The sequence below is a fragment of the Nelumbo nucifera genome, chromosome 4 (genome assembly GCF_055504915.1).
Source record: "Nelumbo nucifera cultivar China Antique chromosome 4, China Antique-T2T, whole genome shotgun sequence".
NCBI lineage: Eukaryota > Viridiplantae > Streptophyta > Magnoliopsida > Proteales > Nelumbonaceae > Nelumbo > Nelumbo nucifera.
Window position 1 is genome coordinate 14,806,496 of NC_142652.1, and position 17,350 is coordinate 14,823,845.

Consider the following 17,350-nt stretch of genomic DNA (forward strand, 5'->3'; position numbering starts at 1 on the left):
GAGGGAGACTGTTTTGCGTAAAATCAATGGTAGATTGGCTTTTGCTTAAAGAAGGCTCCAAAGAAATTTCTTTCAACCCTGTAAATCATATTTAGGGCTGGCAAGGTAGAAAGCCAAAGGTAGCAACCGTAGCATGAAACAGTCAATCTCCATTTCTGAACTCATATTTTTATCTCATTTTAAAACAAAAAATAAAATTTAATGAAGGGGACTTGCATTAGAACCTTGAAGCAGAGCTGACCTCAAATATACAATGACTATCCAATGCCATGGATTTGCATTAGGACCAGTTCTATTTTTAGTTTGCTTTGGAATTGTGTTTCTGCGTTTCTCTCTCCCTCAACAAGTGTTGCTTCTCTATTTAATGAAAATACAGGGTAGCCACCCAGCACTCTTTCACCTCAAAATGTTTAGGGCTTAAAAGAAACCTTGCTGGATGTTTTGTGAATTTAGAGGTCAAAAGCTGGCCTATCCCCTCCCATCCCACCTAAAAAAAGAATAAATAAATAAATTAGAAAAGAAAAAAAAAACTAAAGAAAACCAATCCTGTTGAAAGATAATTTGGGAATACGTTCTCTTGTATTTGTTTTGGGGGAGGTCATACTGTTGTCTGAACATACTGAGGCACTGGGTATAATGAATGCATGTATGACATTAGATTTATGATGGCAATCAGTATTTGGTAGTTGACAAACATGAATAAACTTACCTAAGATAACTCATGGGATTGAAGATGAAATTAATAAGCTTGGGAATCTCCTCACAGGAGCAAAGCAGAAGAAATTATAATTTATTTTACTAAGAAGATTGATTCAAATTGTCATATTTCCAGTGGTTAATGAAGACATGTATGGGTCATTTTAAAAGCATATAAGATAAGATTTTAATGCCTTGAGGTAAGGATTATCCTTGAAGCTCATGCCAGAAGTACATGGCACATCCAATTTCCAAGTATCGATATGTATCAAATGTGCATCATATAATGCATAGTGGTTTTTGAACCCATTTATATGCTAAATACTGAGAGTTAGGATACAAGGCTATTTTTGAAGGTTAATAATACTCTTCCTGGAGATATCCTGACTCAATTCTTTTAAACTTAAATACTTTTTATACTCTTCCTGAACCTTGAGCACATCATTCTTTATTATTTCACATTTTGAGCCTTTTAATAGTATTTATTAACTGGGTTTTGAGAATTATATCCCTTTCTCCCCCTAAGATTATATCATTGTTCATTCATTTATGTGTTCCTAATTTCCTATATATGAAAAATATGCTCCTGGCACCTCCCCTAATACCTTTGCTTTTTAAATATTGATCTGCACCATAGCCATGATCATATCGAATCACTAGGAAAAACATCCAACAGGACCTGAAAAACATCCATGTCTATTATTTGCAAATGAAGATATGAATGATTGGTAAAGCAAATTATCAAAATTGTGGAATTAGGTCTATTATACTGATCTAGAAGGAACAAAGAAAAAAAAAACAGTGTTAAAATTGGACCAACTCTGACACTCTTCTCTCTCGCTCTTTTATCAGTTGACACTGGTCAGACTGAAGCATGCAGCGGCACTCTTGAGTTCGTTCTCTGAAACATGCTCAATTGATTGTGTCGTATCCTTCAATGAAGAATCTGAGCTGCTGATGAAGTGTAATATAAATTAGAAATTTGAAAAATAATTAACAGGAAAGAACTATTAGCATCATGTTGAGAACTATTTATTTAATCCAAGATGGATGCACAAAAGTTAACCACATCCATCTCTGGTTCATAGAAAATTTTGTAGTGGGACCAACAATTCAAATCTTTACTGCCCGGCCCACCACATTCGATCCTGAATTGAATGTGGTATTCAAGTTCATGGGCGATTACTGGATTCATATTTGATGTTTGATATTTGATTGAATATAGAAATAATATGTACCTTGAATCGTATGCCTCTTTGGAATCTATATAAGATTGTCTGTCATCAATCGTGTCAAAGAAAGGAGGAATCTCATCATAGTCCTGGGGGGCTTCGGTTGCTTCTTGGTGGATAGGAATCTGGTGTGAGACAAGCAATTGAGACTGTAACGCCATGGGATTATTGTTGTTGTTATTGTTATTATTGTAAGGATGTTGAACCCACAAAGGATTCACAATATTGTCCTTGGGATCAATATAGACAGGTGTGTTATAAGCAGCATTGCCGCCATTAGAGAAAGAATGATGGGGTGCAAGAGAAATTCCGGTGGCCACAGAATTGTAAGGCTGATGGGGGTGGTGTTGGAAAAGTGGAAGAGCATTGTTGGGAGAGGGCATTCCTAGTTGTAACTGGGAAGAAGGAGAATGATGGGGAGGGGAAGAGGCTGCAATCTGATGGTGGTGTTGTCTGTAAATGGCGAGCTGTGCGTTGACAGCGCCCAGCTCCTGCTCAGCTTGTTGTATCTGGTGCTGGAGGTGGCAAATGATTCCACAGCAACCATGAACGGGGAATCTGTCGCGGATGTTGGCTTGATAGATGATGGATCTCATGGCCTCCATCTTCTGACTGGTATTGAGCTGCTTGAGAATTTTCAAAATGTTGCTGACGCCGAAGAGGCGGTGGGCGTTCTGGAACATCTTGGGTTGATCAGGAGGGAAGTAAGGGGCGAGAGGACAATCTTGGGAACACTTGCGACGTTGGTATTTGCAAGCAGCACAGGCTTGGCTTGTGCCACCCTTTACGGTCATCTTCTGTTTGAGAACCACCAATGTTGGGTTGGGTTGAGTTTTGGACAATCAATCTGGGGTGTTGAAAGTTGAAACAAAGATGGACCAGAAGAAGAAGACGGAGACGGAGACGGAGATGGTATGAATGATGGAAGAGAAATTTTGCAGAGACGAGGAGGAGGAGGGTTGTTGCAAATGGAAACGGCGGCATTGTTGTGAACAGGTGAGATTGTTGCGGATTTTGCTGGAGGAGGAAGGAACGACTTAGTAAAAGTAAAAATTGACAAACCGACTTTCTTGGGTGGTTTTTAAATTTCTTTGACCGTTGCGGGGACAAGTGTTCGGTTTGGGTCCTCCTCGACTCCGGATTTTAAGCAACCCTATCCCTATCTAATCCTTCTCTTCTCTTAATACCTATTTTTTATTGCATGGGTAGGCACAACCCATTACCCGGGTTTTCCTTGGATCGGATCATTCGTGATACGGTAGGCTTCATTGGTCATGGTATCCTTTTGATCGTCAGATTGGAATATATTCTTGATAATACAATAAAATGGTTTCCAATTTGATGCCTGCCCCAAAGCAGAGTACCAATGACTCAATCTAACACCAGATACGGGCTTGCGGGCACTCTCCACCACCCGATGTTGAATTTCTGCACGTAGGCTAGGGCATATATGGTAATTCAAGAAATAGAGATTACTTTAACAAGTTTCCCCAATTTGTGCACGTAGTCAACGAGACCAAAATCCCATTTAACCAACTTTCCCGTTCTCAAAATCCAAAACCCGAACAGCCCTGGGAAAGCCTCAAAGATCTTCCCAACTGCATCAACCCATACAGGGGACCCTCACTCTCCTACCAAGTTTGTGGTTGACATATTCTAATTCTCCTAATATCGACACCCGCCTCTGCTATCCATTTCCGGCGGCATACTAGAAACTAGAAACAATAAATGACCCATCCTTCTTGGAGCCACTATGATTTTTCCCCACTCGTCAGCAACTTCCACTTGCAGCTACAATTGGAACACATTTGGCTGTGCTTGGTTGCAATGCAAATAAATTTGCACTGATGCAAAATTATGACAATGCAAATGGTTCGAGTGTAAATTCTTTCAAATTTTTAACTTAAAACTTTTTTGGTTGCAGTACAAAATAAAGTAAATAAAAGGCATGAAGCAGAATAAAGTGAAATCTAATATAAAATTAAACATTTGCACTCCCATGTATTTGTACTACTGCAAAACACAGTTTTCGGCAGCATCATGTCAACCAAAAATAGAGAGAGACATTCACAGATAGCTTAGCTTACTGGTTACTCTGAAAAAAATGTGACCTAGGAAGATTTTAACCAAAGGTCAAACTCAAACGAATTCCAAACCCCACTGTAGTTCTGTCATATATATCAACTTTTACGCGTAAAAAAAAAGGCAAAATCCAGAACAAAACTGTATGTGATAGTTCTAGCAAAATCCAGAACTACATGTATTGTTTCTACATACAAAAATGTGATCTCTTGTTTTTTTTCTTTTCCCTCCAGAGCTTCTATAGCTAGGTGGGTGATGATTTCCATTCTATTTCCAATAGTTTCAGAGCTAAAATCTTCTTTTAATGGACAAGGGCCCCTTCGCAAAAGGTTTCATAATTGGGTCAAATATGAAGAAGCTTGCTGTCTTAACCCCAAAATCAAAAACAGACAATAAGAAAAACAAGTTTTTCTAGCTGAAGGCTGAACTAGTCCAAGAGTAGTTAGTTCTCAGCCAGAAGTGAAAACAGTATTGGCTGACCTTCTGTTTTTCTTGTAGGAGGCATCAAAAATGAATTTATACTTATATAGTGTCTATTTCAGTAAATTTACCAAATATATATATCTATATCTATATACCAAAACTAGAGTCAAATCAATCTCCATTGCCCCTCGTGAGCGCGGGAACCAATTCAACTGTTGGATCAATCATCATGACTTGGAAGCATCGGGAGCGACATTCGGAGCACGATGTCCACGTGTACGGTTCCGGATGCGCTTCAATTCGGCAACTATTTCCTTTGCGTCCGGACGGTCGTCCTTATCGGCGGCAACACATCGGAACGCCAGTTCCGCCACTGCATTCACGGTGCTCGTTACTTCCCCTTCCACCATCAGAACCGGGTCCACCACCTGCTGCAGCGTACCCACCTGAATCTTCGATACCACCATATCCGCCAGCGCCACTTCCCGCTTATCCCTGCTATGATCAACCGCCTTCATCCCTGATATCAACTCGAACAAAACCACCCCAAAACTGTACACATCGCTCTTCTCCGTTAGTCGGAACGACCTGTGATAGTCCGGGTCCAGGTACCCGGGCGTACCTTGAGGTCCCGTCCACACGTACCCAGACGACGACGACGAAGAAGACGACGAAGATGACTCCGGGAAGACTAAAAGCCTCGAAAGCCCAAAATCCCCCACCTTGACCTTCATTTCTTTGTCGACGAAGATGTTCGATGAAGTTATATCTCTATGAACGATCGCCGGTCTCACCGTCAAGTGGAGGTACTCGAGCGCCAATGCCGTCTGCAGAGCTATATCGACTCTTACCTGCCACGTCAAGGACCCTTTTCTGTGTAAGCTCTTTGACCCATGGAGATGATCGGCCAGGGTTCCGTTAGGCACGTAGTCGTAGACGAGGAGGAGCCCCCTCGGATCGCTGCAATATCCGTAAAGCTTAACGAGGTTGGGGTGATCGATCGAAGAAAGTATCAGTATCTCATTGCAGAAAGACTTCGTTGTGGCCGCTCGGCCGGCCGCGGCCGCCGCCGCATGCTGTCTATGGAGCTTCTTCACTGCTACAACCCGCCCATCACAGAGCTGCCCGAGATAGACAGACCCGAACCCACCATCACCAATCTTGTTTCTTGGGTCGAATCGATTCGTCGATGACTCGAGCTCTTCGTAACTGAACGCCGGCGGGAGGAGATTAGCTGATCTGTGCCGGTGGAGGAACAGAGTAGTTGGGTTCTCTTCGTTGGCATATGATTTCAGCCCCTTGTAACGAAAGATCAGTGTGGCGAGTGCGACGACAACCGACAGGCACGTAAAGATGAAAAGAGTGCACAAGAGAGCCATCCGATTGGGACTATCACCACGAACCCTCGGCGACGAAATTCGGGAGCGGGAGGAAAAGCAGCGAAATGGCTTTCGAGTGTCGGAAGTGTTGAACCCACATACGCCGTCCTCGGACTGACAGTCTTTGCAGCGTGAGAAATACGTATCGTTGCTTTCATCCCACTGGACCTGAATTCCCAGATTCAGGAACGTATGCAAGTAATCCAAGACATCTTGCTGGCATCCCTGTTCAGACGAACGATGCTTGGAAGAGCAGCCTTTTAAAAGCTGAACCGGGCTCTTTAGTAGCTTGCAATCCCAGGGACAACGACTGCAATTTGGGAGGCTAGAAATGTTGCACTGCCTGAGAACAGAGAGCCGAGCACACGGAGCATCGGAGAACCGAAATGGGGAACCCGAGAGATCGATTGCTCGATCGGGAAGGGAAGCAGAGGGGCAGGATCGATGAGTTGGGTCGGAGACATAACTCTGAGGAGAGAGGACGAGGGTGCTGGAGTTGGGGTCGTGACGAAGGAGAACGAAGGAGAAGTTGTTGATGGAGATAAAGGAGCGGTTGGAAGAGCACAGGATCTGGAACGAGGGGTGACCGCAACCGGGAGACGAGGAGAAAGGGAACGAAGGCGGAGAGGTGAATGGAGGGCATGAAGTTATATTCGTCCTTGTTGGGGAACATGTATGAGCCACCGTTAGATCGACGGCGAGGAGTCGTAAAATGACGAATAGGAGGGTGACCGACAGTAGTGGCGGCGGCGGAGGAGGAGGAGGCATGGAGGAGGGTCTAGTTGATAAATGTTGTCATCAATGGAGACGACTGGAGAGAACTCCGATCAGAGATGAGAGACAGAGAAAGTGGGGAGGAAAAGCAACTGAGGAGAGAAAAGAGAATGAGAGCAGTGTGCAGCGTGCAGCGTGCAGTGAGTGAGAAGAGGAGTCTCGTGGTTAGTAAGGTGAGGTCACGTGAAGTGGGTAAATGAAGACAAAAGAGTTAGCAATTACGTTTGCAGCAAAAGACCAAAGCGTTGAAAGTAAAAACCTTTTTTCTACTTTTTACAGACTGAAGTTCTGTAGTTTTAAGGGAAGGCGATGGGTTTGGTCGGACCGGCGGTCCGGCGGAGGGGGCTCGCTTTCGGATCACATTTAACTTGGGCGTGAAGTTCGAACTGGGCAAGGGCCCTTTGTATTAAGTGGATTGAGCCCCACGCCCACGCCCTAGAGAGTAGAGGCTAGTGTCCTACGACCACTCCGCTCTGCATACTATTTGTACGTACTCAGTACTCTTTTTCTTTCTTTCTGTCTTTTTTCTCTGACAGGGTGTCCTTCCTATCCCAAAATCACATCGCACGACCTCCCCATGAATTCAATCTTGTTTCAATCAACTCAACACCTGCGTCTGGAGTTTTTAGGGTTTAAATTTGGGTTCACATGAGTCTGTACTCTCTACTCTCTTCTCTGTAGTCTGTAGGTAGGGTTCAACGATCCGATGGGCGCCACCTGGACCCACTAATGATTCCTCATCAATGACCCAGATGATGAGAAGGAAGTAGATGATCAAACTTCCTTCCCTTTTCTTTTCTTTTTTTTTAATTTTTAAAATAAAATTGATTAAAAAACCGCCCTCGTTGTCATTGATAGGGGCTTTATTATTATTATATTATGTACTATTTCCAAGGCTTGATAGAGTCGTTGGGCCGGTGCAAAGTTTTGAATTTCCAAAGACAAATTGGCACATGTAGGGCACAAAAACTTGGAAAACAGTGTCCTTGGGTCTGTGCTTTAAGCAAATGGATGATAGAATATCGTTAATCTATTCTACCTTTAAATAAATAAAATATTTAATGAGGAGGAAACATGGAAGGAGAAGAAGAAATTTTTTACATTTTTCGAGACAATTCTCGCTTTGAAGGCAAGCTAGAGACCAGCGTCTCAAATTTCAGAGGGCTCAGGCTAGCGAGCACATGCTTCCAGTTGACCTGGAATGAACGATTAAAAGTCTAACGTTGTTGGATGCAATGCAGTAAATTGGTTGTCCAATTTTTTTTATTAATTTTATCATTTGTGTTTGGTTGTTGAGATCAATTATCTTATCAAATCTTTTTTATTGAGTATGAATGCTAAAAAACATTTGCCACAGATGATAACATACATTTGTTGTAAATCTAACGTAGGGTTTTAGATTTGAGACACCAATATACATTCATCGAAGACAACTACCGGTTGGTTCAGCAGATCTAACACATATCTAATATAGGGTTTTAGATCTGAGACGACTGCTTCAACAGATCTAGCACATGGTTTTAGATCGGAGATAGGGTTGTGACTGTTGGAAGGTCGGAGTTCAGAGATGATGACGAAGACGATGGGGTAGTGACTGTTGGAACTTGGAAGCCCTCAGTTAAAATAATGGAGACATGCCTCGACAATATTTTTGCACAAAGTTTTTCGGTATTTTCGTTTTTCAATGGGGTCACACCTATTTGGTAAGACCCCAAGTCCCTAAATTTGTAATATGGTTTCTTGTGGCATCTCACTATTTCACTCAAAACAAATGTAAGAAATGAAGCATGTAAAGGGAGTATTCTTCTTTTATCGTCCCAATCGTGGCAATCAAACAGACTGTTAGGGTTCTTCTAGCCTTCAAAGTCTCTCAAACGCACCCATGTTTGGAGGCACGAATGGAGAGAGAATATAAAGGTCATGTTCATTATTTATCCGGGTAAGTGATACTCAGGAAATGTTTTCCTGATTTTTATGTAAATCTTAAAAAAAAAAAAAAAGAATATGGATTTATTAATCAATGGGATTTACAATCTTATAATTGACCAACTTTCCCTTTTTCAAAATCCAAAAAATTAAAGCCCCTAAAGCCATGTTTGGAAACATTGCAAATAAGTATGAATGCAAATATGTACAGTTTAAAACTGTCCATATAAATTATAAAGTTGGATTAATTTTACATTCACAAATTTATCTTTTAATCGAATAGGCTTTTAGTTATAATAGATGCAAACACGAATTCCAATAAAACATATACCTTTTTTTTTATCAAAAGCTCACTTTCTTTTTTATTGATGTACTTTTACCTATATATCAGCCTAAAGACTAAAATAGCAAATAATGCTCAAAAGGGAAACAAGATATAATTAGAAGTACACAAAGTTAGATACTTGGAATTGGAAGTTTTCAATTGAAATGAATGAGCAAATGGATTATCTTTGTTTTTGTATTCGGATAACGCTATTATGCAGGTAAAGGATTCCTGGGCAAGAGTTATATCACTATATGGGCAAATTGCAGTGAGGAAAAAGTAGGACTCTCTCTCTCTCTCTCTCGTTTGAATAAACGTCTCAAAAGAAAACGATTTCTTGCACAAAAGTGATCCCTCTTCAGTCCAGTGTTTCTCTTTCAACCGTTACATCGGGATCAGGTACAGAACAAATACACACACTAATCAAATATCAGCGATGTAGCCAATAATGCGGTGCCCAACTTCTAATATTTTAGCGTGAGGACAAATGTGTGACTGTGGTATCAGTAGTTCCACTCCAACTCCAACTGTCTTAACCCTACTAAAGCTAAAAAGAACAGAGCATCTCTACGCAAACTCAGCACAGATCCCCAAGTAATTGCAATATACATTGTTGTAGACATAACAACCAGATACTTAATAGAAGAAAATAAAATATAGGAAGGGTCAACATTTTTGAACAAAAAGAAAAAGATCAACAACAATCAACTATTAACTTTTTGAACAAAAGCAACTTCATGTCTGTTCTGAGTAGTCAGCAGGAGCAGTTTTTTGCAAGACAAATCGTCAAATCCTGAGTTTCTCTCAAGTAAACAATGGTTCTGTAGACCTGGCTCACAAATCATTCCCACTACTCTCATCTGATTCCCAGGCTAATCAGCAGACTTGGGTTAGGCAAACCTATTTTGATGATAATAATAATAAGATTATAGCTGAAGTGCTGAACCCCAATAAAAAGCATAAGCCACAGACCTACTGAAGAAAAATGAATAAAACTAAACTAAAGAGGCAGAGGATGACAGTTGTGCTGTAACCTTAAAATCACTCAGCCAATCCTCTTCATAGCATAATGAAGAATGCGTAGAACCACCACTGGAACCTGATTTAAGATACTGAGATATATATCAGTATATCACCTCGTTCAGCTGCGTCTCGAGCAGGCATTCTCTCATACAAGTGATGAGATCAGACTCACATTCAATATGTGGAATTCCCTGTCTCAGGCATGGCAGCTAGGAGTCTAGAATTCCTCGACTCCCTTCCACAAGTCACAACCCAACAACTGGTGTCAAGGTTCCATAATTGTACTTCCATTCCTCTGACAACCAAACTAGTATAATAATAATAATGGTATTGGCTCTTATGGCTGTATTGCTTTTAATACAAATAATGCTATCTTTCTTTTTGCTGCAAGGAAAAGTGTCTAATTCGATCTGGGGCTGTTGATGCTGAACCTTTTGCTTTTAAAGGGCGCTTCAGCCTTCAGTTAGTGGAAATGGGCTTTACTTCTGTTGCTGTTTATTCTGTTTTCTTGCTAGCTATCTCTACTCTTGATGGACGATCCTCTTCTCTTCCTTGGTGTTGTTTACTTTTGTGGGATGAAGTGGGGTACTATTTCTTATTTTCTTCCATTTTGTGAATAGAATTTGTAATGGGTTAGTGCATAGTTTGGCCTCTAAGGCTAAATCTTTCGATGAGGAGAAATTTGGGTCATTTCCTCCCTCTCTTTCGGGTTTATCAGTTTGTAGTTCTTTTTGTTTTTCGGTTTAAAGCATCCGTAGCTATTTGGTACTCTCAAGTCGAAACTCAGATGAATGCATAAAGGACCAAGAATGTAAGAATGCGAAATAAAGCAGTAGATTAATTAGGCATCGGTGTCGAGCAATGAAATGCCTTGACCCCTGCATATCAGAATGCAGCAACATAAGGTCCGGTGTTCAGCTCTTTGACTGATGATCAACAGGGTTCTTTCCTGGTTATTAGTATTCCCAACCTCTACCAAAATAAGACCCACCAATCTACACATCCTACAGTCCAAAGTTGAAACTGCATGAATCTCGGCAATTACATCTGTTGATAAAGAAGACAAATGGCTTTCTTGCCAGTCTGCTACCAGTACTCAATTCAAGCTCACAAATCACTATTCAGTTTTTTTTTTTTTTCTGAATTTGTACTTGAAGGTTGATCATCACCCCATACAGAGAGCCTCTTTCTTAATAACAGGTCGAACAGAATACGGACTCAATTTCTCCTTCCAGTTTCATTCAATGTGTTAAGCCGATCGACTACAAATTTTCAATTTAACCCATATTCAAGGAAAATACTAGAATGGGAAGGGTAAGCAGAACACACGCTACAAAATATTGCAACAATATTTCATTGGTTTGTGATGGTTTGGATTGATGAGGTCGGCTGCCACGTCATGTAGGTCACCATCTGGGACCTTGGTCAGGTCGGTGAAGTGTTCTGTAGGAGGTCAGCCCTCCAGCCGAGGTCCTTGGTTTGTTCCTGTGAGGTCTCCGGTCTGCTCCACTAAGGTGCGTACGCCGTGTCCTCATCAGTCCTATCTGAGGTGATGCTGGGCACTCGCTCTCTTAGTGTGCGAGGTGCATTTGAGGTGGATCCGAGGTGTCTAAGGTTGCTCCGAGGTGAATCTGATGTGTCTAAGGTGCGTCCCAGGTGATTCAGACTGACATGGTAAAGATAAGTCACTATCAACATGACACCAAGGTGTTATGCAACAGATTAGAAGTGCCACAAAGTACAACATTATTGAAGGGCCAATTGCCCCTCATCATTTTGTATACCAAATTACTATAAAAATATTACATTACAAAAAAAAAAGAATAAAAGAATAAATTCTCCTAAATTATCTATAATTCCTATTTATCCTCTCCCCCATTTTTACCAAAAGAAAGTTTGAATTAAAAAAATTCAAAATTATTTAAATATTCTAACAAAATTATATAATAACTTTGTACTAACAATATAAATTATGATTTTTTGGATTATTCAATTTAAATGTTATTCAATGTTTCAAACAATAAAAATATAAAATAAAAAAAAATAAAACATTATTTAAATATTTCAGTAACTAAATATCTTAAGTAACAAAATAATAAAAATAACTAAATAATTATATAACAAAATATTTAATATTATGTAATAATTTTAAAATAAATAAAATTCAAATAACTAAAATTTTAAATTATTTTATATCTTTTTAAATATTTAAATAACTGATTAGTTTAAATAATGAAATATTTAACATAACTAGATTTTGAATAGTTAAAATAACGAAATTATGTAATAAATTAAAAAAAAATCTTAAAAGTAGAAAATTAATTATAACATAATATCCAACTTAACAATAATTTTAAATTTACAAAATTAATAGCAAAATTATGTAATAATAGTATAAATCATAATTTTATGGATTATTAAATTCAATAAATAATTAATATTTCAAAATTTAAATAATGATATTATTTAATTAACTAAAGAATATTGTAAATAGATAATTTTACTTACATCAATTAATAATTCTAGAAAACAACTTTTGAAAAAATTAATATTTATTATTAATAATTTTAAAATCTTTATCTATATTTATTATATATTTATCTATACTAAAATTAATATTTATTGTATTTTCAGTATTTACTTATTTATTTGTGATAAATTAATTTTCAATAATTATGTAAAATTTTATTTTATTTTTGTAATTTTATAGAAAATTTTCAATATTTATTTTAGATTAAACTATTATTTAAGATTAAACTATTTATTGATTAATTTAATATATTTTTAGTATTTATTTTAGTTTTTAATTATTGTATTTTTATTAGTTATTTATTGTATTTTCATCATCAATATATTTTCAATAATTGTATATTTTTGCTATAAATTTTCAATAGTTATTAGAGATTATACTATTATTATTTATTAGAGATTAGATTATTATTTTATCTGAAATTAGGAGTGTTCATGGGTTGGTTTGGCTCAGTTAAAAGCTGTTTGGGCAACCAAATCGACCTAATTAGGTGGGGAGTTGGTTACCTAAAATCGATTGGCCATCAATGAAAATCGGCTTGGTTTGGGTCAGTTTTTTGTTTGGTTGTTCAATTCAAAAGATTTATTTAAAAATTAAATTTAAATTAAAAAATTATAGTGGCATTATTAAAAAAATATATTTAAAAATTAAATTTGTGATATAAAATATTTTAGACTAAGAAATATGGGAATTTTACCACTTTCCCATATTAAAAATATAAAATATTAATATTTATCTATCATCAGGTCATTCAATTTTGGTCGATTTACAAATGGTCAAAGCAAAACTGATCCAAACTGGTCGGGTTGGGAAATTGTTGAATCAAACCAACCAGAAATATTAGAAAACTAACTAACTCGGGTTGAATTATTAATTATTTAAAAATTAAAAAAATAAAACAATTGTATACTTTTATGTGTTTCTATTGTTTAGCTTCCACTTAATAAATTTCGTATATTGCATGGGTCCCCGCTAGTTCATGAAAGTATTTTAGTATGGTGAGCCTAGCAGGCCCAACTCTGCCCATTTATCCAACCCAAGTCCAGCCTAAGCCCAAACCCAATCCGAGTATAGCAATTTTCAGTTTGGGCTAAGCCTAGGTTCATATGACCACCCACGTCCTTGGGGCTGATCTGAACTCAAACCCTAGGTCCTATGATATTGGAGAGACATGATACTGACCAAACTTGTAACCAAGGTTTAAATATTGATAAACCAACGTGCAAAAAATTGTGTATCGGGTGTTTTGATGTTATCAAACATCATTTTTTCTATTTTTTTCCTTTGAGATTTTAGCAGAGGGTTGGTTTTAATAATATTTAACATTTAAAAACATGTGCTTTTTGAAATGTTTTAATTAAGAAAAAGTCATTTCAGTAAGCTCCCGATATGATACAATATGACCCACCTGTTGAAATTTTAAACCTTGCTGTAACTAATCAGCCGATATAATAAAAATGGTAATTTGTAGTATTTTATCAAAATTCATGGGAATTTTGGTTGGTAAAAACTTTACCAATATCGTCTTTTTCCAGCAGCATAGATTTTTTAAGAAATCCTAAAGAACCATTACCTTCTTGTTGTATATATACCAATGCTAAAGTTGGTCAATGTAATGCTAATTCTACACAATAGAAACATTAAAAAAGTGAATGAAATAGGCCAATTAGAACGCCTCTCGTCTCGAAGTCATTGGATTGGATTAGGGTTAGATTGGAAGTTCTGCAACTTTTGGTTGGTCAAGATGATGCTAGTTTCCTTTTACCTTCATAAATCTTCTTAAGGTGTGTCCTTTTTTTGGATTTTGAAAGGGGAAAAAGTGGTCAATGGGATTTTGATTCCCATTGACCAAGAATCTATGTTCACTTTCATATTAATGTTGAGATCAGGAAAAGTTTATTTTCCTAGATATCATTTACCCAGGTAAGTGATACCCATCTCCTAGGTGGGTAAATAACTTTTCCAATAGGGGGAAAGTTTCCAACACTTGAATGGGACAAAAATGCCCTTTTTAATAATGGATTTTTATTATTAAAATGGTCATTTCATTTTTTTTACATGTGAAATAAAAGAACATGGGTAATTACACTTTCTCGGGTCAATGTTTCCTAGGAAAACTTACCTAGGTAATTGCATTTACCTGGGTAAATAATTTACCGAAAAGCGAATAGGGCCTTAAGTTGGGTTGGAAGTTGAAAAAGTTGGTACTTTTGTTGGTTTGTTTCAGGAAAGACGTGGATTTGATTCCTGTTACCATCGGCTTTAGGGAGGGGGTTATCAGTGTGGTGCTACACTACTCAGTTATCTTTATGGGGAATTCAGATGTATATCACCAAATTCCAAAAAAAAAAAAAAAGAGTTAGTCATAGGGGTGGCCCCGAGCTACTCAAGCTCAGCTCGGTTTCAACCGAGGGGATTATTAGTGTGGTGCTACACTACTCAGTGATCTTTATGGGGAATTCAAGTGTATATCACCAAATACCCAAAAAAAAAAGAGTCTGTCATAGGGGTGGCCCCGAGCTACTCAAGCTCGGCTCGGTTTCAACGAGCTTGAGCCCAATTTAGAGGCTCAATTAACAAACGATCCGAGCTCGAATATATATATATATATATATATATATATATATATAATTTTTTAAAATATATAATAAAAATATTATAATTCTTATTTTTTAAAATATTAAATAAAAATATTTTTATATATAATTTTTTTCTTAAATTGAGCTCGAGCATACATTGGCAAGCTGAGATTGAACCTCATACTATTTGGCTCGGCTCGAATCCACCCCTAGCTAGTCATAATACCTCTACGCCAAAGAATGAGTACAAATATCTCTTACTTTTGTCTCTAAATCTGTGTTTTGTTGCAATGCAAATTTGGACACAGTTCAATTTTGCTTTCATTTAATTGTATTTATTATTTGCATTTTTACTTGATACAATTTTTATATTTTTTGTCTGTTCTTTTCTCTTTGGCAGTGCAAATTTCACAATCCCAAAGTTGATGCAAAATTTGCCCTACCTTCCCACTACCTCAATTCTTTTTCTTATAAGTAGGGATCACATCACTTTCATCCTACCTTACTTGTAGAAAGATAACCCTCCTACAGTCCTACATGTATTCTCTTTCACTTAAAGCGAAGGTTACTTTATTTTACTTGTAACAAAAAAAAAAAAAAGCCAAACTCAAATTTAAAACCAAAGTGAACCAGACTATACATTCAGCCCTTTTGCACTCTCATGAACTTAGACTAGCGCAAATGGAACCTGTACTGCAACCAAACGAAGCCTAAAGAAAAAGGATAACAATTTTTTTATAAGGTAGGAAGGTATTTGGTAAGAGAAGTCTGATTCCTTGATTCCACTTCCTCACATTGCCACATCAACCCATCTCACATGAATCATATTCTATAAGTCAATTCAGAAAATTCCTGGGAAATTTCACAAAACTCCCAAGGAACTTTCACTCAAACCGCTATTTTTTCTTGTTTTCTATCAAACCAAGCATGGCTTAAATAAATTGGCCACTCCCGCTCTTCATATTTAGAGGCAATTGTTAAATGAAAGTTATTGAAGTAATGTTTTCGAACTGTCGTTGATTTAGGTAGCTGAATCGTTCAGCCAGGAAATCAGTTTCATTTTACCCCAAATTCAGTCTTTATTCAAAAACTGTTGAATTGGTAAACGAAATTAAACGATCGAACCATCAATCTATTCAATAGTTTTGACTGTTTTTTATTTTTTATTTTTTTCATCAGAACAAACCATTACATTCGAACCGGACAGTCAAACTATTGACTCAGAAGCCAATGGCCAGAATATTTCTGATTTCAAGTCGATTTTTAAAACATTATATTAAAGTGATTTATAACATAGCAGAGGCCAGAAAGATGTTATAACTTTTAGATAAAATACCATATCAACGTTATTTCGCCCAAACCTTCTGAAGCTTCCCCAAACCGAATAACCCCGCGAGCTCGGTAGCTCACCAAGGAGCTCGGTAGCTCGCAAAAGAGCTCGCCAAGGAGCTAAGCAGTTCTCCAAGGAGCCAGGAAGCTCGGCAAAGCTCGCCACAAGCAGCTCGGCATAGCTCCCCCGGGCAGCTTGCCACTTGTAGGGTAGCTCAGTACAGAAGAGTAGTTTGGTGTATCGCAGGAAGATCTCCTACCTGACAACCTGGCCCAAACACCGACCCGCCGACTGACACAAGCGCCGAACTGACAACCTAGCCCAAACACTGACCCGCCGACTGACACAGGCGCCGACCTAACAACCTGGCCCAGACACCGACCCGCCGACTGACACAGGTGTTGACCTGACAACCTGGCCCAAGTGCCGACCTGGCCGCCAGACACAAGCGCCAGCCTGACAACCTCGAGGAGTTCACCACCATACCCCGATTCTGACGGGATATGACAAGTCTTACCGTTTGAAGGCTTTTCACCCACCTAACCCGCGAGGACACCACTATATAAGGACTCCAACCACCAAAGCCAAGGGAAGGGAAAAAAGGATGGTAACCCCTGCTCTCTAGCTCTCACATTTCTCTCCAAGCTCTCTGTAATCAGAATGCTAACTTAGGCATCGGAGAGTCCCCACCAGGAAAATACCCCTGGGTCCTCTGATTCAGTTCTCGTAGGTCCCCCAGCTCCCACCGCCTACAAAGGAGAGGAAATCACCTAATGCAGAGAGTAGTCAGGTTGCGTTGCACCAGGGAGCTCCACCATCCTCTGAGTTGCAGGCCGCCTAGGAGCAGGTCAAATGACGAGTCCACCAGGGAGCTTGCCACCAGGCAGTTAACCACCAGGGAGCTCACCACCAGGCAGTTCGCCACCAGGCAGCTCGCCACCAGGCAGTTCGCCACCAGGGAGCTCACCACCAAGCAGTTCTCCACCAGGGAGTTTGCCACCAAGCAGTTCGTCACCAAGTAGCTCTCCACCAGGGAGCTCGCCACCAAGCA

At 38.7% G+C, this 17,350-nt stretch overlaps 2 protein-coding genes across 4 annotated transcripts; both read right to left on the reverse strand.

Moving 5' to 3' along the window:
* Positions 1–37: 37 nt before the first annotated feature.
* Positions 38–4,216, reverse strand: LOC104608042 (uncharacterized). 3 transcript variants are annotated; one of them, XM_088886580.1, is made up of 3 exons: positions 1,935–4,216; positions 1,517–1,650; positions 38–1,375 (listed from the first exon to the last, which is right to left on the reverse strand). In XM_088886580.1, the coding sequence occupies exons 1-2, from the start codon at positions 2,720–2,722 to the stop codon at positions 1,545–1,547; spliced, it is 894 nt and encodes a 297-aa protein (XP_088742706.1). In that variant the 5' UTR covers positions 2,723–4,216; the 3' UTR covers positions 38–1,375; positions 1,517–1,544. The 3 variants fall into 3 exon arrangements, with proteins under 3 accessions (XP_088742706.1, XP_010272196.1, XP_010272195.1); XM_010273894.3 differs by lacking the exon at positions 38–1,375 and having other exon boundaries at positions 1,384–1,647; XM_010273893.3 differs by lacking the exon at positions 38–1,375 and having other exon boundaries at positions 1,384–1,650.
* A 144-nt stretch (positions 4,217–4,360) lies between these two features.
* Positions 4,361–7,325, reverse strand: LOC104608043 (LEAF RUST 10 DISEASE-RESISTANCE LOCUS RECEPTOR-LIKE PROTEIN KINASE-like 1.5). Its single transcript, XM_010273895.3, has one exon. The coding sequence runs from the start codon at positions 6,578–6,580 to the stop codon at positions 4,661–4,663; it is 1,920 nt and encodes a 639-aa protein (XP_010272197.1). The 5' UTR covers positions 6,581–7,325; the 3' UTR covers positions 4,361–4,660.
* Between the last annotated feature and the right edge of the window lie 10,025 nt (positions 7,326–17,350).

What these genes read in the sequence shown, in the direction of transcription:
- LOC104608042 (XM_088886580.1), bottom strand. Translation starts at nt 2,722, where the DNA reads ATGACCGTAAAGGGTGGCACAAGCCAAGCCTGTGCTGCTTGCAAATAC. An exon ending in AAAGAGGCATACGATTCAAG is followed by an intron (nt 1,651 to 1,934) that starts GTACATATTATT and finishes ACACTTCATCAG; the next exon opens with CAGCTCAGATTCTTCATTGA.
- LOC104608043 (XM_010273895.3), bottom strand. Translation starts at nt 6,580, where the DNA reads ATGCCTCCTCCTCCTCCGCCGCCGCCACTACTGTCGGTCACCCTCCTA.